General features: G+C 39.5%; 1 protein-coding gene across 1 annotated transcript in view; it reads right to left on the bottom strand.

Moving 5' to 3' along the window:
- FLT1 (fms related receptor tyrosine kinase 1) overlaps positions 1-26,849 on the bottom strand; it is a 106,623-nt gene that overhangs the window by 54,134 nt on the left and 25,640 nt on the right. The window contains exons 5-11 of the mRNA XM_068181193.1: positions 21,669-21,831; positions 21,445-21,581; positions 19,726-19,900; positions 17,829-17,946; positions 15,754-15,923; positions 15,189-15,348; positions 1,161-1,275 (exon numbers count right to left, since the gene is read on the bottom strand). Coding sequence (XP_068037294.1) covers positions 1,161-1,275; positions 15,189-15,348; positions 15,754-15,923; positions 17,829-17,946; positions 19,726-19,900; positions 21,445-21,581; positions 21,669-21,831 — 1,038 coding nt within the window. The remainder of the gene's footprint in view (positions 1-1,160; positions 1,276-15,188; positions 15,349-15,753; positions 15,924-17,828; positions 17,947-19,725; positions 19,901-21,444; positions 21,582-21,668; positions 21,832-26,849) is intronic.

Raw genomic sequence — 26,849 nt, 5'->3', positions numbered from 1 at the left:
ACTGGAATGGTGCCATGGACACCTGTGATACTTTCTAAATAGTAAAACAGCCAGAGAAAATGCAGTCCCAGATCTGATTCTTGGCTGCATGTAAAACCCTATTTATTCTGTGTGTGTGAAAGGGCCTTGACATGAGAATAACTATAGTTTATACCCATTTTCATATGCAGGAAACTGAAGGCAGCCATCAAGGAAAAGAGACCTTTAACCCCAGTGCCCTTAGAATTACAAAAAGCATTTTGGTGTCATTAAAAATGAAAGGCCTAGAGTAAGATAGACTTTAAAATTTATAATCTCTTTAGCTATTACTGCCACAAACAAAACTAGCCTGTGAAAACAGACTGTGACAGTGTTATGACACCTGAGCTGCTCTGTAGGACAGGCCACCCAACCACACCACATCAGTCTCATGTCTATCCTAGGAAAGTGGAGTTGACCTAGAGATCCTTGATTTGAGGCTTTAACTGATGGGCAAGCCTCCTTAGCCCTTGGCAAGTTAATCTCATGGGCTTTCTCTCCCACATTAGACACCAATAGATAACAGGCCCACATGCCCTTCAGAATTATCTGCATGTCCCCATGACCCACAAAGGGGTGCTTGGCTTGGGCTAACACCTAATTTTAGATGGTTAACACTGCTGGAATAAATCCTGTCTTGCTGTCTCTGACTGAGACTTCTCTTAAACTTTGCTTCCATAATCTGGGTTCTTTTGGCTCTTTAGAATTTTTTCCAAAAAAGACATGGCCATCTAATCAACTAGGACCACATCTGTGAATAAAGTGACTAATGAGTGTAAATAATTTAATTCTCATAGGAAAAACAACATGACATTGTGCAATTGCACAAAATGAGGCAAAGATGGCCTGGAACCCTGCCCCGTGCTCCTGAGGTACCCCAAGATATTCAGACCATGAATAAGAGAGCAGATATAGTGAGTCCCACTGATACACTCTCTTGGCATGTCACTTGCCTTTATATGACTGTCACCAGAAAAAAAATACTCTCAGCAGATAAATACCAAGTATGAAACTTATCTACAGGCATGCAGGTCCTGGAATCTACACAATATAAAAATGCTGGCTTCTTCTCTGTTACCTTGATGACATCTTACAGTGCCTTTTCAACACATGAAAAGGTTATCTGCTCCTAGGAATCGTACCTTATTTTTGCCCTCTATTACAGCTGTTCTCTCAGTGATGCTCTGGATCCTGTTTCCTACATTGCTGCCAGCTTTCAGGATGAAAGATCCTTCAGTATAAAAGCAAAATCCGTGCCTAAAGACAGCAAAAAATGAAATGTTATTGATTTGGTGATAGAAATTGGATACAAATTCAACACATAAGACAAAACAATTGTTTTGAAATCAGTGATCAGTCAGGAAAACTACAGGTGCTGTGATGACCAGGAAAGCGTAATTGCTTTTCATTAAATCTTGAGGTTTGGAGCCTGATAATTGGATTCACTTCCACATCCGCTCCTTGAATATTAGCTCTCTGGAGTAAATGTTGACATTTAAGCCACTGCAAACTGTGTGGCCAGAATTTACAGTCACAGCCTAAATATAGAGCTATACAAGACCAACATACCATTTCCAATGCTCCTGTTTTCAGACATGGCCAAGACATGAGTTCACTCTATTTTTCGCCTTTAATTCAAGACAAATTATATTTGTTTCAAGATGCATTCCATAGTGCATTGGATGCTCTTTTACTCTGTACAGGTTCTTTTTGCTTTAACATGAGATTATGCTGGTTTTAATTTCTGAATATTTTTTTAGTTCAGTTTACAAAACAGTAAGATATTAATACTGAGGTTCTATGATTACAAGACACACAGTAAAAATAAGCATAATTCTGCAAATGGACAAAATGAAGTTAAACAGAATTATACTCAAATGACAAAGGGATTTAAATGATAATTTTACTGGAAGAAAATCAAATGCGTCTTAATGAATGGAAGTCCCAGAGAAAAAAATGTTTTTGCCTTATGCAACAAATTGGCTTGTAATCAGAACATTCAGGTGTGGTCATGGTAGAGATAATTTGTTTCTTAAAGTCTGATTTGGTACACATGGATATAAACACATTGGAATGCTTCTTAAGTGCTGCCTGACCCTGTTCTTTGAGAATATCTAGTTCAGTTTTTCATCCAGAATTTAGTTGTTGCTTGTTCAATTCCAGCATCATTGGCAGAGATTAACCCTTCAGCTTGATGATGTTCTTTCAAATACACTATGTTCCTTGGATTTGAAAGATAATGGTTGTCATATCTGTAATCAAATAGTTCTGACTTGTATAACAGTTGTTTGGAGAAATGAACTTTAAAGCCCAGTGACTGAAAAACAGAATATGATGCAATCCTGACCAAAGAATGAGGTTCATTTCCCTTCAGCCAACTGTGCAGTTTGCTTTGCACAATAAACTTAGTGTTGTCTAGAATACCAATGGTACACCGACTTAACATGCCTGTTTTTAATTGTGCAGCTTTGCATAAAACTGGCCAATGTCTTAGCAGATATTATAGCTTAAAGAAATAATGACATGGAAACTAACTTGGGCTGCGCAAATTTCACTATGTGCACTGAAAGGATCAATGTGTTGAAAAGACAAAAAAAACCAGGAGAAGGCAATGGAGATTCATGCATGGAGAGAGGACAGGGAGCAAGAGCATGGCAGGAAAGCCCTATCTGCACAACCACATCTTTCAGATGTTGGTTTGAAGGCCAACTTCTAATAAATTTTTTTGAGACCAGAGTGAATGAAAGATAGATGCATTAATAAGGGCACCTGTTGCACTCAGATGGGGAAAAATGGTTAAAATTATTCAGAAAGGTAGATGCCATTTACTTTGCAAATTTAAAACTTTAAGAAGTCTGGTTCTGTAACAAGAATAAAACACAGAAAGCATGATAATTTGGCTAAGCTGGTAACATTTTCATGCCATAGAAGATATCAAAACTCATTTTGTGATGCCAGGCATACAAACAGGCAGTATCAAAAGCACATTTGTGACTGGATGCAATCTGTACAGGAAAACAGAGACACCAAAATCCCACTTCATGTATATTAAAAGGTGCCTCCTAATTTATTTTTTTCCTATCCCCACAGAATGCATTTATGTTTCTTTGTTACAGTGCTGAAATTTTTACCATAGAAGTCCTTACACATATTTTGGTAAAGGACAGAAAGAAGGCATAAGGCATATTCAGAAGCTGCTTGTGCATCTCTGAAAAACCTCTCCAATTTCCTTTCTTACAGCTCTGGAGCCTCTGGACTCAGTTGCTGTTATTATACTTTTCCTCACAATTCCTTAAAAAGACTGTATATATTTAGTTTGCCATGTCTTAGGCATGAGGACAGCGTTATGTCTTTGTTGATGCTTAGCACAATGGGATGCTGATTACTTATTAATATCAGAATGCAAACCACCATCATAACTATAATAACATCATAAAAACAAGGAAAACACATGGAAAGTGCTAGATTAGCCCTGGAGGCACATATGTGAACTCTACTGACATCACATTCCATTCTATATCCAAACTGGCAATTACAACGTTAATGCAATTAGAGTAGAAAACCGAATACACTTCATAGCTGTTGTCCGTGGTTTTAATAAAAAAGGAGTCACAATCAAGCTGAGAATGCTACATCCAACAGCACACAGCTGGAGGTGTGAGTACTGTTGTACACACAACATCAGCTGCACTGACTGCTGGATCAGCAAACGTTTACGGATCAGTTGTAGCATGACTGCCAGGCAGAGTCTAGGACAAGACTCAGACTCATCCCTTTGGATGCAGAACCAGATGCTTCCTCTCATCAGCTGCCAAATCCCTTCACTTTAACCTCAAATACACTAAAATAGCTCAGGGACAATGCACAAGCTTGTCCACTATCCTGAGCTGGCTTCTCAGGTTAATACTCCAAGTCATTCCAACTCTTACTGCTGCCAGGGGTGCCACATGAAAGATGCTGCCTAGGTCAGCAGCATCAGGTAGAGATGGGAAAAAATAGTCAAAAGTCCTGCCTCTTAACCCGACCTCAGCTTCTGACAACTGGCATTTTGTAACAGAAAGAGAAAAGGTTCTGCTGAACTTAGATGTAATCATCAAACTAAATGTTTGTGTTAAGCACAGATGCTTGGAGAGAAAGGGAGAAAAATGAAAACACAAAAATTCATGCTGGCTGGAACCAAAATAGGCAATCATCTTCCTGTTAACTCGACTGATGTTTCATAGAGTGTGTCCTCATATAACGTCAGCTGCATATTTTTTGTATTTCAAGTAAATTACCAATTTGTTCAAACTACCCACTCAGTAAAATAACAAGGGTATTGCATTTTTAGCAAGAACTGTCTGTGTTTGCAGGGAAATCCCACTGCATTTTAGGTATTTGAATCTTACTCCAGATATCTCCAGAGTACATGAATTCCTTAAATGTTTTGTTGTGGGATGAGCCTCGGTGCTTTGCATCTTCAGGAAATCTTAGAGCAGGGTTAATGAATGAGCACACAGCGTGCGCAGGGATTGATAAACAAGCTGATCTCTGCCAGCACATTTCTACGCATTTCTTTCACCTGTGTCCCTGCAGACCCTTTCACGTTTCTACTTTGTGGGTGCAACTCTGCATGTGTAGAGATCCCACATAACAAATGCTAACGGGGGTGTGCACAAACCTAAGTTTATAGAAGTTACACAACCTCAGAGTGAGGTAATCAGACTCTGCTGCCTTAGTGGTGTTCTGGTAGAAGCAGAGCACTCAGGTTAATCACAGCCTAAGTAGTTTTTCCCATGTGCCTGCATGCGTGCTGGCATGCACAGTTGCAGGTGTGCACCCACACAGGCATGCATCGGCCTTTGTGTCAAGAGCCTGAGAAAAAGGCTATTCTTTTGTAAAAACAGGAGCCACTAATTCTCTGAAAGGTTTTCAAAGAAGCCCAGCACAGGGGGAAAGAGGGTGATAGTGGCTCTGCCTGTGGCAGGGTGAGTTCTGCTGTCAGACCTGCTCCTCACCCAGAGCTTCAGGAATTTACACAAATTTGGAGAGGCTGGGGGAGGTTTATGCAACCAGAAGTAAGTCCAGCTTTATAAAAGGTCTGTGATGTGAGGAGTTGGCACCCGTGGGGGCCCTGGAGAAATGGCCAGGGGGAGGGGAGGCAGCCTGCTACTCAAGAATACATCAAGCCCTTGAGGAAGCAGAGTGTGCCATGTTTGAAGATGCAAAGATAATCACAGTGCTGGGAACCGTCTTGTGTAGCGGAGGAAGCCAAACAACAAGAGGAAAGCAGCATATGCTCGTGATTTCGCACAGGAAGCTAGCAGCACCTCCTGCCAAAGCAAGATAAGAAAACTCCCATGGCCTATTCTGGACAAGGCTGTGGTGATCAGCCTTCGCTTCACACTGTCCTCGCTCCGCTCCATGGCCCGTTCCCTTTCCTAATGAGTTTCAGAGCCCTCACTTCTATTAGCATGCAGCATGCCAAGCACAATAGCATGGTGTATTTATAACTATCAACAGGGAAAAGTTTCCAGGGTAAGAGTGTACTTCATGTCATCTTGATGTATTTCACTGAAATCACACTGCAGACCAGCTCCAAGCTAAAGTCCTGACGATGAAACTACTGGTCTCAGAAGAAAAGCTGCTTGATAATTTATAGCAGAGCATGGGAGCTGAGGTAAGCAATTTGTCCAATTATTCATAGGATGGTTTGACCTCATGTATGACAGTCAGTTCTGATTGAAAGCCCCACATCTAGCCCATCCAGACACATCTTTCCCATGACAAAGACAGTACTGCAGTTTTCAGTTCAAGCAGTGCAACAAAAAATACCGGTGAAAGAGGCATAATCCACAGATCAGCTGGAAAAATACCCATCTTCTGTCTCCTTGTCTTCCCAGCTTCTCCCTCCCAAGCCCTCCTGTGTGATTCCAGAGGCCATTGCAATCATTACCTCGTGTAGCATTTCATTCAACTCTCTAAGTAAGCATTCCTCTTGGCAAAGCCCCTGGCAGCCTCACTCACACTCTCATTCATTGGGGTAGTATTTGTTGGGAGGGAGAGGAAACCATCCTGTCACCAACAGGGCCCATTTTTTAGAGTGATTATTGGCAGTCACCATACTTTTCTCAACAGCTATCCTTTTTTTAGGGCAGCAATTCCTAGCAGAGTGAGGGCAATGTTACTACAAATTCCAAGTCGGGCTGACTCATATCTTTTAAGAGGCAATGGCAATGACACTAACATTAAGACAGGAACTCTGGAAATTCCTGGAATTGTAAAGAATACATAGGAACTGTTTTTTACTTGCAAGTTACCAAAAAAAATCTGAATGGCATGGGCCATGGCTGCTCTGTGCCTCAGCATCTAGTGCCGTGTGATTGATAGCACAGGGCTGGTGTAGCCACGTGTCCTTGGGAATATTGAATCAATTTGAAGCAGGAAACTGAGAGGAAAAATAGTAGCAGGGAGCATGTACAGTTTGTAAAACGTGCTTAATGGGGGTGGGGGAAGGAGAACATGTGCTGGCCCCCTGCCAGCTTTGTGTATGCATGTGATTCTATGATTCTAAGAAGCTATAGTCTAGGTGCTCCTGCTCTAGGTCAAAACCAATCAGTTAGAGCTCGAAATACTGGCAAAACTGCAGCTGGGAGCTCATCCCAAACACCAATATGTGCATTGGTGGAGCTAGGAGGAAAACTACAGGTGAGAGGAACTGAATATATTTTACATTGTTTATAGTTTATTTGTTTATTTCTATTTATTTATTTAGGATCAGGTCCCTGATGTTCCAAAAGCCTCATTCTCCTGGGGGGTATCTTTGAAGAGTAGGGTAGATGGCATTTAGAGCTTTGTTGTGTACTTTCATGGCTCTATCAAAAAAGGAAGCCTTTGATAGCTGCACATTGCCTTTCTTGTTATTACTGATATGCAACCAGATAACTGGATGGTGTTTCCCTTTCATACTCCTCCTTTTCAAACATTATGACTTGCCCTTAACTATTCCAGTTTGCTGCCTGGAAAGCTGATTGATCTGAGCTATCTCAAAAGAAGCAGCAAGATCAACAGCAATATTACCTACCCCAACTTCCAGTTTTTCATCAGCCCACACTCAGGTTTCCACAGGAAAAAAGTCACTTCTGTAACTGCCCACCTGAGCACCCGGCAACATCGGTTACTCGCAACAAAAAATGCAGATGACTGAGGCTGAGGGTCACCAAAAAAACACATTTTGCTTCCAATTTCTTTGTCATTACTTGAAACCTCTGGCCACTAGGGAACTCTCAACTCCCATGAAGCCACTGTGATTCAGCCTCCACTTTCTCTGTGCAAAAGCAAACACCATGTCCTGCATGGAGAAGCAGGATGTTGGCTGGAACTATAGAATTATCACATGAGATTTTCACAAGCACCTAGAATTTCTTTTAGGGGAAAAAAGTGTTTGATTTTGAGCGTCTGTAGTACTGCAAGGAAGAGGGTCTTGCAATTTGGTTGAACAGTTAGAATCCTAAAGAGAAAGTCCACAAAACCTCTATATACAATGTCCACTCTTGCACTCAGTTTCTTTTTATTTCCAATTTATGTTCCCTAAAGTCCAATATATTGTTCTGACTCTTCTAGTGTAAGTTATTTTCCTTGCACAACTCACTTCTAATAGCTCACTCAACTTCTAGACATAACCTTATGTCTATAATATTCCAAGATCCATGTATCCACAACTACTTCCTTCCCGGAATGCCAAAATTCCCCTTTTTTCCTTTTCTGTCCTATCTGGATCCTCTTGGTTCGAGAAAGGAGTAACTCTTCAGTAGCCAATTTACACAGTTCTTCACACTGCCCATTTTGCTGACAAGTTGGAAGCACAACTCTCACCCTTTCCATTTTCCAGTGATTAGCAAAGGAGACAGAGGAGCAGTTGATCCACTGAGGTTGTATTTTTTAAGGTGATTTGTTTTCAACTTCTCTTCAAGTAGAGGTCTGGGAGCAACTCTGGGTGGGCTGACTGGAGTGAAGGACTCCAGGCAGAAAACAAGGAAAGGATGAGAAAGAATGGAGGGAAACATTTTTAAGGAGAGAGGGGAGCTGATTAGAGGGAAAACAGGAAGAGAAAATACTGACAGGCATGGATGTAAGACCAAGGATCCATCTACCCCATATCCTGTCCCAACAATGACCATATGCAGATGGCTGGGGATGAGTAAGAGCAGGACTAACTTCAGATATTTCCTTCTAATACTCCCTCAGTCACCAATTATTATCAGGTCAGGAACTTTCCACAATATAGACTGTTTCTACACTTCTCTCCCAAGACTGTAGAAAGTCTTCAAAACCCTAAAATCTTCTGGCAAGGAGATTCACAGATATGCTATCCACTACATGAGGAGCTATATCCTTTTACAGTTCCAAATTCTGCCCCTCCTGTCTTCATCTAATGGCCCCTACCTCTTGAATTGGAAAAGATATACACAACTGATCCTCTGACGTGTGCCTTTCACAAGTCTGTAAGCCTCCATCCTGTAGTTCCCAAGTCATATGTTTTTCAGTCTGCAACAGAGTTGATCTCCTTCCTCACTGATCCTTCACACATTCCTCTCATTCTCTGAAATTCCTTTGATCCTTTTAGATGCTATTCCTGGTGTACCTCCCAGTTTAGCTGCATCCTTTGAAATGAAAGGATCAGAAATGCTCATAGCATAAAGGATGTTGATAATTTATGGACTTGTGGAGTTATCATGGTGTTCTGTACTGTGGTCTTTGTTTCTTTCCTGGTAATTCCTAACATTTGATTTTCTTTTTGAGTTGCTCATGGTGCTGTTCACTTTCACAAACTCATCTATCACAGTACTCAGATCCCTCTTTGTAGTAGTAATGATCAGCCAACAGCTTTTTAACATGTATTTTACATACAAAAGCAATATTTTTTTTCCTGTGTATATCATGTGCATTTATCTCCAGTGAATTTCACCTGACACTTTTTCACTCAGATACCCGGATTCATAGAGTTCTGCATTTCATTGCAATCAGCCCCTCATCCTTACAAATCTGAATAACTTGTCATCATCAACAAACACTGTCACCTCCTTACCACCTTTTCCAGGTTATTTCTGAATGTGTTGACAAGTACAGACCCCAGCACAAGCTCCTGAAAAACTTCACTGATCACCTCCCTAAGCTGCAAGAACTGGTTGTTCCCTCTTAACCTCTGTTTTCTATTTTTTCATGGAATATTTTTTTCTGAGCACAATCCTACCACACATGCCTGTTCAAAGCCTTCAGCAAAGGCTTTTTGAAAGGCATACACATAAAAGGAAAGAGGATGCTAACTAAAGTTTGTATATTTTTGTAAAAGGTGTACTCGATCCAGTAATAGTAATCCATTCATAATCACTCCTAAGCACACACAGAGTTTGACCTGGTGCCTTCCTTTGGCCAGGAGCCCCTGCTAGTGCAAGAGCAGGCTTCTGGCTACGGGCTGGGACTCCCCACTGGCTCAGACACTGCCAGCGTGCGGGGCCTCGCTCACGTCGTGCAGTCCCCACGTACAGCCTGTCACACACTTTGTTTCCTATGGGCTGGGCCACATGGAGCAAAAGATCAAGCAGAAACATCCCACCATCTACGTGACCCTTAAGTGTTTTTCCTTAAGGCTGAGTGTCAGACTGCACATAGTAAAGCCAAGATACCACCTTGTGATGGCAGCAAGAAGAAAAAAAAGAAACTGGGAAAAAATAAAAGGAAGAGCAACATAGGCAAGGAAACCCAACATAGGCAAGTGAGAATAAAAGCATAATACTAAGCAGAGTATCCCTGACCATTTGGATCCTGCTGTAGCTCTTATGTTTGAAGATTGGTCAATGACAAAATAAATAATACAATGCTTCTTGTTTTAATTTTTTAAAAAATTGATTTAAAGTGATTTGAAAAAAAGCAATATTGAAACTTGAAAGCTTAAATTTCTGATTCAACTAAGATGCATAATGAAGTAATTTATACTTTCAGAATAAATTCATCAATGTGTAACCCTCTGGACAGACTGGGGCAAACTGTACTCAGTATAACGCGTGTATTTGTCAAGCTTATGTAAACATATGGATGTGCCAGATATGATTCAAAAGGCATTTTGCAAGCAAAATATTAAACAAACACAATATTAAAAATATTATAAATTCCATAATAGTGGCTGAAAACAAGGACTTAGCTCGACTCAGAGGAAAGAATGTGCTCACAAGTAAGCATTGGCTTTTGGTTCCCAGTGAAAGTGCAGAATGGGATACTTGAGCATATTCCTTATTCAGGCTGAAGCAGATTAGATGCTGTTTCACTCCTCTTTTTCCTTTGGCTTCAAGTTCCCTGGAAGTCCATGCTGCTGCAATGCACACCCGGGACAGTTCTTCTGCATTTTTTTAAGGTTATGTAAAAAACCACAGGGTTTGACTTTTATTTACACTAATCTATTTCCTCAACCAAACCAAAATAAGGGAATAGCTAGTATGATTTTTGGTGTACCTATAAGTACCTTTACATTACTAGATTGCTGTAAGATTATTTTCTTGTAGCACAGGGTGGAAGACACAAAGGCCACCAGCCAAATCCTCAGCCAGTGTGAAGGTAGAGCTGAGGATTCAGCCACATGTCAAATTAAACAAAGGCATTTTAGAACTACCTGTTTGTTCGTGGCATCTGACCTACTTATACCAGCTCCAAAGACTCAGCCTTTCCCTTCCTGAAAATAGAAGGTGGCACAGGAAACAAAATCAGTTGCTGTGGACAAGCTAATGGGCATCAATGTTTGCACACATCCAACAATTAAATTTGGGTGGTTCAGTACATTCCTAATTAAGTTCAATTAACATTTGTTTTTTACTTGTTCATTTTACACACCTCACTGATGTCCCAAATCTGGTTTCCCCTGATCATCTATCCAAGCACATCCTAATGATTCTGCCTTTCAATCCCTCATTAATACCCTGACACAAGCAATGCAGAAATGCAATTAGACTGCTATGCACACATGGCCTGCCTCCTCTTTCACTGAAGCTGCTGAGAGTCTGGCCATGCACTGTCATTATGATAATTTCAGTCTTTCTGTATCTCTGCAGAAGTTTCAAGGAACACTTCATTTTTTTTTTCCTCTCAGATACTTCATGTATCAGCCCTCCATCTCCAATCCCACCATGAGGTGGTTTTACCACCAAATAGAGTTCATATCTTGACACTGTAGTCAGGAGAGCAGAGAATCATGTACCAGTGTCCCCAGCTACTTTGTTTTTGTAAGCAGCTCCATAGTACTGTTACATTTCTCTCTCCCTCAAGCAAACAAATGCAGAGGGGGAAGAAAACCTAAAAAAACAACAGAAGCCAAAAAACCATAGGTTGATGTGATGGCAAGGCTGTAAAATAATAACACAGCATTCAGTCTAAGGCTAAACAAAACTCATAGCTCAAGAAGAGGGAGGCAGCAAGGTGATGGGAGAGTTGAAACACCGTGATAAAATTTCAGTGTTGCAACTGTCTGCCATTTCTGAAGGGCCAATCAGTCAAACCTTGGGCAGAGGTTGAAGATCTCTCTTGAACTACCCACGTAGAAATGTCCAGAGAGAGAAACTGGCCCCAAAAAACATTGCACAGCTGCTGAGCAAGCCAATGCTTCCAGTGAGCAATACCAGTATCCCACATGCCTTTCTTGGCAATTTCTGCCAGGTCAGTTTAAGATAAACAAAATCTACTGAAGAGATTCAGGTCAAGAACCATTAACATCAAGCACATTCCCAGCATGCAGATGCTTATTCTGCAGCCTCAGAACTGATCTGTTTTAGGTGGATCCCAGCCTGCCTGGCTCTGGAGACTCTCAGCAAGCCGTGCTGCTGTCTGCCCCCATACAACTCTGCTGACAACCCAGCCTGAGACAAATTCAGGATGGATAGGATGGCTCCAGAGTGGTAGAAAAGAGGCTGAGGAGGCTGCTGGGCACTTCAGGATAAGTGTCCCACAGGGCTGTGCTCTTCTATATCCACTGAACACCTTGGGGCTGCCCAGCCTGGGAAAATGTCTGCTACAGAGCAGCATCATACACTGCAGTAAGATAGCCCTGGAAAAACAGTTTCTCAATCATTTAAGAAAGACTAATTTTGGGGGGGTTTTAATGACTTTTATATTGCATTGTGTCTTCTATTGTCTTTTGGCTGTCATCTCTAAATTTAATAGCCCTGCATTAGCTTAAAAAAAAAGCCCAGAATATTGCTTTTTTGCCCCAGACAGATTTCCTTGACTCTTCTCTGTTTCCTTGTTTGGGTGAACATCAGAAGAGAATCTTTTCACCTACTATCTAGCTAGTTAGCTAGCTAGCTAAAAATATTGCTTAATGGCAAGTGTTGGTTTAAGCAAAGCAATTGTAACAGAAAACAAAGAATAAGGAATTTTAAATTATGTTGGTCTTTCCATATTTCAAAAATTCACATTTGTTGAGCAATTTTACTACTTTTTCATTATTATTTGCTAAAAGGAAACTATGGAAATTATTTAATTTGGCCAGTCTCTTGTTACTAGCCTGAGAGAAGTAGAGTGAAGAGTTATGCAAATTCATTGTATCAATCAGAAAGCTTTAAACTATATCTGTATTTAAAAGCAATGGAATTCATCGAGATATTTTTAGATTTTTGTAACTGAAATACTGCTTGGAAAATAAAGTGAAAGAAGTATCCACAAAACTTAATGGTGGCTATTAAAGGAGGCCACAGGCAACAGTCCTTCAAAAATAAAAGCATCTAACTTAAGCAGTCAGTCCCCAGCTTACAGTGACAGTGCTCAAGTGGTGTGAAGTTAAGCATACATATAAAGAAATATTGGAGCAAGCAGATCTTGGAGCCAATAGTGCACTGCAAGGTCATTGCAGCAACATCATCTTTTTGTTCAGAGTGCACACTCTGTCCTATGACATGGGACTCAGAAATTTCCTGAGAATCTCGCACTGAAGGGCAACCTGTGGGGGTTCATTGAATTAAAGTACAAGGTTTATCTGTGTACAGAAACAAGCATTACTTGAGCACAAATACAGCAACATTTTAGTATTGGAAACCTAATATTGGGTAGCTAAATATAAAAAAAATGGTGTAATGGCAGAATAAGATATGTTTCTTATCTCCTGCTCAACGTACATGCACATTAAATCTGTTGTTTAGGCAAACTTCCCATCACACAAAGAGGGAAGTATAGTGAAATAGGTGAGATTAAAGGGTTTTCCAGTTCTTCAGGGAGAAAAACCTGAATCTGCACAGATGTCAGCCTGAGCAAGTTGTGCCAGCTGCTGAAATACTCCACTCTGCTCCCTTCCTGAAGCAGGAGTCAAAATGTAACTACTCATGTATTTCTGCCTTTCTGCAAGAGTTAATTGTCATATTATTCAGAGGGAATCATCCCACTCCTTTTAGGCAAAGCCTTAGAAATGGTGCTCTCCAGGCTTCTTCTTCAATGAGTACTTAAAGGAGAAGGAAGGGAAGAGGGTTAAAGGGAATCATCACAGAGCAATTATGAAGGCAATTTGGAAGCCAGTCTGGAAACAACATTGTAACAGAGCCAATAGCTGACTCAAATTGTTACATTTCTCCTTTGATCACCTGCTCAAACACACTCCTAATTAGCATTTAATGGAGTCTACAGTTCAGCACATTACTGAACACCTGCATGCAAATGTTCATTCCTCTTTCTGAAGACTAGCTGTCCTGTGCTGGAGTGCAGACCTTGCTTGCTAACAGAAGGAAATACCTGACAACAGATGAGCACCACCTCGACTCCCCAGGAAGAACCAACAGTTTCTTCAGTGCTGTACTGGATTTCAATCCAGATTATTCATAGCTGTATAAACTCTTGAAGGAAACTAAACAACTGAAAATTTTCATATATACCTTTCTCAAGTTTTCTCTAGTTACAAGATGATGTGATTTCTCTTCTCTTACATCTATTAGCAAAAATAAGTTTTGCAACTTGTCCTTGTAAGGTAACATACCAGACAGAGGAAATGCAGCTCTCACCTGTCCTTGAAAAGGAGAATTTCAGGTAATACCTATTCCAGCAAGAGGAGAGATTGCTAGTGCCACCTCTTGGTGAGAAGGGCACAGAAAGACAGTCATTAGCATAATCCCAAGGACATAGCAGGAAAAATAATTTCTGCTTCTAGGAAGTGCTGACCACTCTCTCACTGATATCAAAGCACTTACAAGTATCCTTAGTTTGAGATGTTTAGTACTGAGATGTCATATTTAGTTGAAGGACGTGTCTTGTACGCTTGCAATTAAGCACGTACTAAATATTTGCCTGGTGCTAAATCCCAATTCTATTGAAAGTGTTAAAATAGTGAAATCCTGTGGAATGTGATTATTCTTCAGTTGGAACTGAGAAAATGTTGTGTCTTAAACTTGTCAGGTTTTTAAATATCTTCACTGGGCTGTGATCCAAGTACCTTGCCTGTTTGAACCCTCCAATAGCAACTTAATGATAATGCTGTTGTGGAGGTTGAGTGTTAATCATTAAGTTTGTGTCAGACTTCATTATGCAGGAAGAGCTGTGGATAAGTGAGTCAACACAAACTCCTAATCATAAGAAACAGAGTTCAAAAGAAAACAAAATGTAAAAACAGGATTAGTTGAGCACCACATCAGCGTCAAGTGAGCTTGCATAGTGGCATTTATTCTTTACCCTGTTTAAATATCATCTGAGGAATGGTGGGCACATTTAGCTTGCCTAACTGCATTTGTGACTAAACATATCATTTCTTCATAATGGAAGAAGTTTCTATGATGTTTTCTGTTGATTTCAAAAGAAACCACACATAGGAGTCACTGTGCGTGGAGAAAAGCATGGAGGAAAACTCCATGTGAAAGCGTGTGAACTTTGCAAAACATTTTCTTCTCTCATGAAACTGCAGAAGCAATTATCACTTCTGGACTAATATTGCATGCATGAATAGTAGTGAACTGTAAATAAACGCAAATAGTAATACTAAATAACCAGTCTGCCCTCCATTTTCAAATAACGATGGAGAAAAAGTTGCATGTCCACTGAAAAATATATTGATAAAAAGTAGACAATTTTTATTAACTAAGCAATATTTACAGCAAGCTTTACTCTTACAGAAACTATTTAAGTGTAGTAGTAAAAGAAGATTTATAATAAAAGTAAAGACATTGTCCTACCTTGTTTTAGAATGGTTTTGTTTACAGGGATACCACATCCATGTAATTTTAGGTGGAGGAATACCATACACAGTGCATGTCAGCACTTGTTTGCTGCCTAGCAAATGCAGATTGGGATCAGGGAATGATGACACGGCCTTTTCGTATATCTGCGGTTTCACTGGAAAAGGTAAAAATTGGAAAGCTATTAAAACCAGCTTATTTCCAACATATTACACGATTATAAAATTACTACATTCTTGCAGTGTGAGTAACAAGAAAAATCCCCAGGAGAACAAAGGAAAAACAGCAGTCCTAAATCAGATTAGTGGTTAGTAACACATTTAAGTCATCAGGAGCAAATATGTGGCTGCACAGGACAGAAGCACTTCTAATGAAAACCAGCATCCATCTTCTGGTTCAAAGATGAGTCTTTCACCCTACATTTGAGGCTTGGGTTTGGGTCCATGAAGTCAGTAAGAAAATGGGGTCCATGAAGTCAGTGCAAGATTGGTGACAATCCAGCTTAAAGAAAATTGAGCACTCATATGTTCACGGGAAGCATGAGAACATATTGCGAACTTACCATTTACAGTAAGAGTGACTGTAAGATTCTTCGACAAGTTCCACTGTCGAATGCTCAGTATTATGGTGTAGTTTCCAGCATCCTCCTCAGCAACATCCTTGATGACTAACGAATAGTCTTTAACCACGTACCGGGCACATTTTTCAGCAGCAGGTAGCCCATCTTTTAACCTGTTTCATGGAATTCCAGAAATCAAAATTCTGAAAAATATTTCTGCTTAAACCACCCATGTTACATCATATCCCTCAATTTTTGGGAATAGATTTCCAGTCTGAGATTCTGTTTACCAGAGGCTTATCCTTTCCTTTCAAATAAGATTGCTGATATTTGTAAACCACTTTAGAAAATACTATTCTATATCTTAAAATTGATAAGAATCTGATGGGCCTCTATGGTATTTGAGAGTTGCTGAAAATTGCCACTCTATCTCTGAAGATCCCAGTTGTCCGTGGCTGTGACCGCCATTTAGTCTAAAAGACAACCATTTTGGCTAAGGGCTGGTCACAGAAATAAAGGTTGCATCATCTTGCACTGGCCATTTCTCAATGACCTCAGAATACATCCTGGGACAAAGTATTACAGTACCCTAAGCACAGCTGTGATTTTAGGAAGAGGAAGAGTAAGTAGATTAGATAAGAACTTAAGAATCAGATATCAAGTGAATGTTTTTAAAGATAACAGAAAATCAACATAGAAAGTACTAACTGTTGCTCACATACAGATTCCTGAAGCAAAAGATTTTTCTTCGAAGTCTAAAATACAGCGTAAAGTGCATTTTAACAAGCTGCGAGAAGGTTAACATGATGTTAGTAGAAGGGTGCAACACATATTCATTAGGATGATGGATTTGATCTAAATTATTCACAGCTTTTAGTAAGTTTTTAGAAACAACTCTTACTGTTATTAGAGGAGCACTAAAATTTGGTCAAAGGGCTTACGGATTTAGGCACTTCACTGTATGTGTATTTTACAGAACCACAAAATAGCTGCAGCTGAAAGAGCCTTTGGAAGTCATTTAGTCTGATGTCCTATACAAAGCAAGGTCAGAAGGTTTCCCAAGACCACTTTCAGTACGGATTTGTGTATCTTCAAGAATGGAGACTTCACCACCACTCTAGACTATTTATTCCAATGTTTGACCAACTTAAATTTTAAATTTAAAAGAATTAAAAAATTGTCACAGTGTTTGGAGATTTTTTTAGTTCAGAAGTTTTGGATCTATATGTGTAATCAATAAACCCAAACAATGGAAAAACAGAAAATTATGTATAAATAGCTGGCGTCAGCATCACATTCACCCCTCAGTTTTCTACATGAAGCCATAACTCTAAAAGTTTGTAAAATAAAACAATGCTTTTGGTGCAAAATTAATTTCTGGCTATAACCTGAACTCCCATTGTTCATGCATGTGTGTTCTTAATGTGTTCTTAATTAGTCTTGTCATAGACCCTTTGTTAAAGTGCAATTACTCGAGCCAGAGCTACTGGTGTTTTAAATTGTTTAAAAAATAAAACCCTTGAGATAATTAATAGATAACATTGTTGCATATGAAAGTGGTTTGGATTAATAAATAAAACTGCTCCAAAAAATTCTTAACACAACTCACATGAGACAAAATTAATGACACAGTGAATGCTGTGCTGAAGTAGGTCTACAACCTGCAGATCACTGCATAATAATAACCAACTTCCAATTTTTGCAATAGTACACGTCTGTATGACTCAAGTCATTATTTTATTTTAATGAAAGCCTTCTTTTCTTTCTCTTACTGTCTGAAAAGCAAGTTCAGGTTTCCTATCTAGGTCTGACTAAAGCTGGATGCAACACTTCAGTCCAAGCTCGTAGAGATATTTAGCTGTAGAGCATCCATTGATTTCAAGAGGAGAAATATATGACCTGTTTGAGGATCTCAGCTTTAAACTTTCCATATCTCCTTTCTCACACTTGCAAAATGGAAGTAATGGTCTCATAACTTCTTAGAACCCCAGGCAGCTCTGAAACTTCAAAGAAACCCTCCCCTACTCTATTATAAAAAGAGGTCCAGGATGCATATGAGGAAGTAACTGTTGTCCTACCATATAACCTCTGGAGAGGGAAATGCCTTCACTTTCATTGACAAACGATAGGATTTTCTTCCAGCTACAGCCTCCAGCGCAGTTTTTCTTCGGCGTTTCAAATTAATGAACATTTTATCTTAAACAAAATAAAAAAGTTCTTTGTATTACTGATTTTCACCCTGAAAAATTAGTATCTCTACTAAAGAATATGTAAAAAATAAAAATTATCTTTAGTAATTTTGATGCTCCCACATGTTAACAGCAAGAATAGAGCCTAATCTCCTAGAGATCTATAAAATAGAAAGGAATACCACAAATATACAAGAAATTGAGAGGCAGTTCCCAGGGTATGAATCTGCTTGGAGAAGATACACTCTAGCCAAATTCACATTGTGTCCAGCTAGAAAAAAGGGCACAAGAAATAAAGTGGTCGGCAGTATGTGGGAGGCTGAACAGAGGGTGATCAGATGACCTTTCTGCTCTTATAGGCCAAGAATCAATGAATGTTCCAAAAGAAAATATTTTTTCCAGAGAGGATTTAAGAGACCTTCAGAGAAATAGCAAAAGAAAAGGCAGAAACTTTCTGTATCACTGGTAAACAGCTGTTTCATCAAACAAACAAATCTTTGTCACTTCACTGGAATAATAACAACCTGCTGGAATTCATTCTTTACCATTTGCTCTGCCCCCTATCTCCAATTCTCTGCCAAGTTGATGGCTTTTACCAGAGGCAATAAAACATAAAAATCAAACAATACATTGGAAAATATCTTTTTATCCCCTGAAAAATAAAATAAAAGTGTGCAAAATAAAATATTCAAAGTATAAAAAATTTTTGAGTGTCCTTTTGTTGGTACCTATGGTGCAGTATTTACTCACATGAACTGCATAAGGATGATGGACATCCATTAAACAAGTTCAACATTTAATCACATTTACCAAGTACATTGAAAATAATATGCACAACACAAATAAGTAGTTTAATTACACAAGTCATGTTATGAAGATACAGACCTGATTCTGCAAACCTTTATTTATACAGGCTCTTTCTAATATGGGTATCCTATAGATGGGGCTGCTTATGTGAATGCAGGATGACTTCAACAGGCCCAGCTTCTCTGACTCTAATTTTAGTCTCCAACTTCTCTGACTTTAATTTTCATCTAAACCTCAGTTTCTGAAAGATGAGGTTTATCTGTTTAAGATACAGTTACCGGTTATCGTGATTCATCCTATGTTCCCAGTGCCTTATTCCAGAGCTTAAACAGAGAAAATAAGCTGAAATTCTCTCTAAGAATACCAACACAGAGTGCTTAGTCCACACTTCCAGATAGGAGAGAAAAGATACACCACTGAAAATATGTAATAAATGTATATTCTGACCATGAATCATCTGTTGTGGAGGACACCCACCAGCCACTTGGTCTTTAACACCAATGGTGCTCCAAAGATCCTGGATAGTTCTAATTGTAACAGGGTGTCCCAAAGAAGGTCTCTTCCCAAAGAGTCCCAAAGCAAAAAAAGTCCTTATTTATATACATTTGAAATAATATCAGAAATTTCAGATTTCACAAGAAGAGGGAGTGGGTTTCCTCTATTTAAATTATGCTTGCACCTTCTTTTTCCCCTCAAACTAGAGTTTGACTGATTGTATCTGCTAAAACTGACTGAGGACAGCACCATCACAATATTTAGCAGACAAAAGTGATGAAATTGAACATTAACATGTCTACTGCCAACAGTAGAAAACAGTCATGGAAGAAATGGCATGTTTTCCCTCCTGGAGTGCCTCCCTCCTTCATTTGTCTTTTTCTGCCCATGATGGCTTCCATTTTGTGTCACAATGTAAAATTATCACACAATTGACTTTGGTACATGACCACTGAATATTCCACAAATGTGCACCACTTCTTACCATAAACAATGACTGTTGTGTTGACAGCTTTGATGGATGGCCCGCTCTTCACGTGGCAGGTGTACTGGCCTTTATCAATATCCCGCACTCTGTCGACAACGAGGATGCTGTAAAAAATGTTGGCCTCTGAATTCTTCTGATCAATACGCTGCATTACAGAACCTCTTTTCCTTGTCTATAAGAGCCAAAGAAATGAACAACAAAGAGCTTAATCAGACCAAATTTCATTATTATTAGGATTTTAATTGTCCTGTACTGCCACTATAACTTAATAAAAAAAAAATCCCAGATGCCTTTGTAGAGCACAGATATGCAAAAGATGCTTAATATTTCCAGAGGGTCAACAATAAAAAATATAAGCAACCTTATAGGGCAATTCATCCCTGTATTCACCCAAGATGTCATGGCATCCAGACTAGTACTTTCCACAGGAAGATGCTCCCTTTTATACAGCCTGACATATCAACATGCCTAGCTCCCCATTGCCATTGTCTAGCACTGCTCCTAAAAATCCTGAAACCATGATATGAAGAGCAGCACATAGTTTGGTGCCTGAATTCAGTGCCATAGGGAACAGACACACAGAAGAAAAGGACATTAACACAAGGAGGAGAGAATTCTGGAAACGCTACAGACAGAAAAGGGACTAGATTTGGCAAGGGAATAGCAGGGTGGAACCGAAGATAATGTGACTCTGAGGAGTTATTTCCTGCAACTCCCCCTCAGTATTTGGCCTCAAAGTTTATTTAACCCAGGACATTGTTGATGTCTTACAAACACTGAGCACCCTTCAGTTACCATCTAAATAAAAACAAAGCACAATTTCACAAGTGTGATGCCCAGATAGGGCTTGGTAGGGCAGCAACAAGCAATATAATATATTTGGAGCATTTCTTGTTGCTAAGTTGTTTATTTCTGAGGTGAAAAAATGCCAGGGAAAATGGCTACAGTAAGCAATAAACAATTGCATTAATCTTCCCTATATAATGCCATCATAATTTCAGCCTGTGATTAGGTACAATGAGTGACATAATAAATGATCTTGACTTGAATCACCAGCATAAATCAAACTGACATGAAAGGAATGGGAGTTGTAAACCTTAAGCTAATGTCAAATTTCTTATCAGTTTTACACGGACTCCCTGGCAGTTATTCTGTAAGTGACAAATATTTATGAGGATGCTCCCAATGTGGGGGGTGGAGAAGCACATTCAAGATCATTCCTGTAGTTGTCAAAACAAGAGGATTGTTCGTGTGACACTTAACAAATGAGATTTTGGCTAGCTAAATCAAAATATCTTTTCTAAACATGCTCGAATCGGGTGCCTGACTGTCTGCCATTCTTTGAAACGAATGTGTTGAGAAGATGACCTCACTGAAAACTTTTTTGTCACAAGAGAGAGCCCCTGGCTGAGTTAGGGTGATAAATTTCTCGTTTCATCAGGTCAAAAAGAAGCTCCCAGAGATGAAACAATTCTAGCATTTTCTTGTGATTATGCAATATAACCAGAGCACATTGTGTAAACATGTTTACTTATGAAATTAGGCATCAGAAGGAAAAAAAAAAAAAAAGAAACCTTAAGAGACATGTCAGCAAGGGTCAAAATGATGGAATGCAAACAATGGCAAGCATTCCAAAGCAGAATTCCTCCTGGGATGCTAGATGCAGCATGATCTGTGGGAAACCTCTGGTTTCTTCTTTCCAGCTACAGCACTCACCTCTCCAGGGTAAGTCCATGTCATCTGCACTCTGGTGTTCCAGGCTGCAGTGACAGTGCAGTTAATTGCCAAGCTGTCTCCCTTCAGCAGCTTGACAAGACGTGGGGTGCTTAACTGAACATCAAATATGGTGTTGGCTGCGTGTGACAAAGAGGGAGAACAATTAGTAATGCCAGCAGGGCAGGGTGCTTTCTGAGAGACAGGGAGTGGAGAATGCCACCTACTTTCTCTGTGCGTTAGGTACTTGGTGCTGTATGTGTGCCCACCAACAGTTGTCTCACAGCTCAGGAGCCCGATGAATTTGTAAGTTGCCTTAGGTATTCTGAAGCCTTGCATGCTGTCCCAGATTATTGTCTTCCCATCAGGAATTAGGGTTTCTCGTGGAATCTGGAAGTGCCAAACACACATCAGGAAAACAGCTCATCCTTATGTCTACTCTCTAATCAAAGTAGCCTAGTAAAAAAGGGATGGGGGAAAAAGCACCCAAAAGAATGCCAATCAACATGAAAAGGATGACATTTAACGATGTGGGTTTTTTAAGTCACATTTTCATCACAAAATAGATGAAAAACCTGGGTGAAGAATGCAAATCTGGCGTTTGTTTCCAGGATTTCATTATTTATAACAGGATGTAATTTATGACACAATAGATTGACACTACCATTAGCTTCAGCATTTCGGCTGCTATTCTGTTGGCTCCTGGTTGGCAGCTACAGTGCTCATCTCCAGGAACCTTTGCAATTAAGTATTCTGGTTTCAACACAGAGAAACAAATACACACTTTTCAATGGAGATGACAAATGGGCTTAATTTGCTGTCATTTTGTGGCTTTAAGAAATTCCTGCCAGGATTAAATTCCATGCATGTCATGTTTATTTTGCCTAAAAGACTTAAAAAACAAACAAAAAAATTATTGTCGTGTGGGATCAAACATTCACTTTGTCAGCAGTACGAGTTATCTTTTACATTATGATCCTTTGCACTTTAAGCCCCATTTTAATAAGGTATCAAGAAAACCCTGAAAAAGTAAAGCCTAACATAGCCATTGAAGCTCAGACAAAACCTCTCATTTTCAGATCATGCTATTTTGATACACCTTATTGATGGAAAAAATACCACCATTTGGATAGCACAGAGATCAGCCATGAGTACAAAGCCTGGATATGACTCTACTTTGACAAGATCCTGTTTTAATGGTAAAAATAAGATATTTTTAAAGAAGGGACAGAGTACAGTTTAAATGAATTATGGTCATAAGGAAAGATCCCTGGATCAACAGAGCACCTTGCGGCCCATCACTTCCCACTGTGCACCAGTCTCACTTTGTCCCTTCATCTCTTTCTTCCCCTTTATTTGAGCAGAGGACTTATGTGCTGGACAGCCCTTTCCTTCCTACAAGCAAAGCCAGCATATGTATCTGTCAGAGGCTGGGGGAAGCATGAATGTCTGTCTCCTTTCTTTGTGGTACAGCTTCTCCCTACAGCGGGGCACCCTCGATGCTGCCTGCTCAGCCTATACAGACAGACACCCTCGAGATCACATTCACTCACCTCATGCCATTTCCTCCAAAACAACAAAGTTCATGATGAATCAAATGAGCAATAAATGCAGAGCACAAAATGACGTGGTAGAACTCCTTATCTTTGCAACAGCTGATAAGATGCTATAATAAGCATGCAAATCACAGGGAAGTGTGTGCAGCACACACAAAAGTAAAGCCCATTACATTACAGCCTGCTGACTGCCATTCACCAATATCTTGGTCCCTACGAGCTCTGTTGTCATTCCTGTACTTAAGAAAACACATTTTCAACTTTGGCGCAACTGGTTCATAGTTATGTTTTCATGAGCTTCGATTGGATTTATCCTCTTCCTGCTTTGGTAAAAATCAAACTATTTCTGAGCATATTTCTGTACAAGTTTTCATGAAGAAAGTGAAGCCAGAGGGTGAGACCCTTCCTAGACTGGTATTTCCCATGGAATGCATTCACTGCACATTCATTACTTAATTGATGTATTACTGACTTTGTATTAGCCTTACTCCAGGAATACAAAAGTAACCAAAACACCCAAAAGAGTCCTATTTTGCAACTTGTAATTTTGTGAGGTGTCTGGATATCCACTAGGCTTATTTATCCAGGAGGCAAATCTTTGCCCGTACAGTTTACTCATCTGACACTCCTCAAAACCACTAGAGACACATTTTTTTTGGTATAATTTTTTTGCATCTCTGAGACTAAGAAGTTACACCCAGTCACCTGTGAAAGCATAACACAACACTAAGTTACGTGAAGGAAAAAATCAGAAAACTGAAGTCTCTGACTAGCAAAAGACCACTGTGACATAGCTGGTCTTTGACCAAATCTGTTGAAGGGGGAAAACCCAAGATGTTGCAACAAGTTCCTTTTGGAGGATGGAAATACCAGGACTTTGTCTCAGATGAGAAGATGGATGGAGGCTGGGTGCTCAGCCTACAGCCCTTCACAGCTCTGCCCTCTCTACCTGCTTCCTTCAGCTTCTTACCTAGCTATTCTCCATGCTGTTCTCTGCCAACCTCACTGGCTCAGATTACCTGTTTCCCACCCTCAGAGAACCACAGCTGTTTTGCTCTGCCCTAAACCAGCCTTCAGACCACCAACTAGAAACATGGTATTGTCATCACCATGCTGATCACTGCATGGAGAGTACAAGACAGAGGATCCAAGAATAACACAGTAATTTAGCTTGGAAGGGATGTCCAGAGGTCATCTGGTCCTGCCCCTATGCAGAGCACGGCCAGTGTAGTTCAAGGCCTTGTCAAAAATCTTGGCCATTTCGTGATCACAGAGAGAAGTAGAAAACCTATGAAGAAACACCGTGCTGTAGCAGTGAGACTTCCACTGAAGTAGCAGAAGATAAATTCAGCCACAATAATAGTTTTCAGATGAGAACCAACAGTGAGTCAGAGGCATTCAAAGAATCAGCTTGTTGCGCCGGCAGCAGTAAACATGGAATTTATTGTCTAAATACTAATCTTTGTGAACCCTATCACTGTGTCTCCCAGTACATTCTTGGCCTTTTACCTTCTTTGTACTTTGTTTCAAATGCAACTATTTTTGGTTTAGCCTGTGCCTCCTTCTTTGCTCAATCTTTGCTGAGTGTTTTTGGTACCTGGTGGCATTAGCACAGTACAGCCACATACTGTGTATGTACATATGGTCAAGAGTTATAGTCAAGCTGTGATTCCCCACACCTCCAAAGGCAGATTGTATTGGAAAGAGACAATTAAAAGTTTAATAAAAATGTACATTAGCTTCTTGAATGTTTGGCTTTTCTTTCATGTTTCCCCTTCCACCAGTTCAGGAAGGATGAGGTGGCATTATTAAGAATTCAGATTGTCTGCGTATGTGATTCACAACATCCCTTGGGTTTTTTACACTTTTTATTCCTTGTACTGAAGCTTATTTACTTCTATTCCTATGAATGTCATTGTTTTTATGATAGAGAGTCCAAAAGAATTCTCATTAAGCAAATGGATTAAATCATTGCATCAAAAGGTGATACTTTTTCCATTTATCAAGATACGAGCAAATGAAGAGGTAAGAGAAGTGCACAGCTTACTTGCAATAAGGTTTATCTTATTTTATGGATCCTGAATGAGGCTGTCAGAATCATGTTGATAGGAATGATGTTTTCAGAGGCTCTGAATATCTAACTATTAAGCATTAGATCAAAACTATTAATTGATTTCACAATTCTTCATATGATAAGGAAAAGGCCATCAGCTGCTGCAGGTAAAATTTATATTGGGACTTGAAGGCTGAATTTGAAATAGAAATTAAAAGCGTCATCCCCATTTCCCAGTCCACGTTTTATTAGCTTCTTGATTTTTGAAGACCCCCCCCATCCTATGTGATTGCTATGCTATAAAATATAATCTGCACAGATATTCAGTCTGAAAATGAAAGCAAGGCAGTATCTAAAAAGGGTTGACTAAGGCAAAGATGAAGTTTGAGTAAAAAAATAGTTTGTAGTGTTGAAGTTGGATAATAAACATTTCCCACATTGGTCCACTAAAACTAAGAAGTAGCACTGCAAAGAAACAAGTGTTGGAGGCAGTGCAACTGTAGGGAGTCCTTCTAGAAGAGAGAGATAAAAAAAAAAAAAAGTTGTATTTTTACTTCCAGGCAATATAAAAGGCAAATGACACTAAAGCTGGTATATTCTTTCCAAATCCAGAGGACTGCATTATGGGGACACCAAATCATTCCTTTATCACTGATGGAAAACACAAAACAGCTCTTGCCATTTCTACAGAAGTAGTATGCCTACAGCTGTGGAATGCATTTAAGACATCTCTTAATTGCTCTGTGAGTAAAACTGTGCTGGATTCTTCATATAAGGGTGTCATAGAAGATAAATAAAGTAAGATATGATGTAATGCATTGTAGCTTACATGCTTCAGGAAATTCTAGGATTAATTAGGGAACACATTTATTTTTCCTGGAATGCAAAACATGTAAGCAACCAATCCTTTCTTTCAAGACTTGGCTCTGCCTCCTCTTTCTCCTTCTGAGAGTATTACATCTGTTTTTGATGGTATAAAGCTGTGCCTTACACTACAAGCCCAAGTAAAAGACAAGTTGATATGAAAAATAGACAGTAGCTATGTTTCAATCTTCTATAAATAAGGATAAATTTTTTTTGTTTTGTTTTGTTTAATGAGAGAAACTTGACAGGAATTTTCTCAGCTAGAAATCTAATATGCTGAGATTTCAGATGCAACACTAAAGTGCCCAAATAAATTTCCACTTTACAACACCCCTTCTATGGAAAGCTAAGTCTCACTTGCTTTTGATTCTATTGCCTCACAACCTTGTGCATCTTCTTGCAGGAGAACTGTGTGTGTGTTTGTGTGTGTGTGTACCTACACACATAGGGTAACATCCTGGGTCAGATCACTTTCTTGTCTCTGCATTTTGTTCTCTTTCATGGGATTTAACAGGTGAAAACCGAATAGCAAAATCAGTATCTATATTAGCAAAGCGACACTTGAAAGAATTGATAAAATTTGTGGTTGGTGTAAAGCTCTGCAGTCAAAGAATAATCAAAGACTTGTGTTGCGCTAGATAAGCATCTTACGGTGGTATTGTTTGGCAATTGCATGCTATTCTATAAAGAGACAAACCTCTTTTCCTTTTAACAGTGATGAACTTTCATTGCCACTATGTACATAACTCCCTTTATTTAGAAACAAAACTTCTTTGCCACTTCCACCTAATTTTTCAGCAAAAAAAAAGGTCATTTTGAAAAAAATGCCCCATTCTCTGTCTTGATACTAGGTACTTTACTATGTACATATGTTTCAGTTAGCTGTTCATGTAACTCTTAAGGCATCTAAGAGATATGTTTTCCCAAAACATGGA

The sequence above is a fragment of the Anomalospiza imberbis genome, chromosome 2 (genome assembly GCF_031753505.1).
Source record: "Anomalospiza imberbis isolate Cuckoo-Finch-1a 21T00152 chromosome 2, ASM3175350v1, whole genome shotgun sequence".
Lineage (NCBI taxonomy): Eukaryota > Metazoa > Chordata > Aves > Passeriformes > Viduidae > Anomalospiza > Anomalospiza imberbis.
This window is presented reverse-complemented; position numbering and strand designations above follow the sequence as displayed.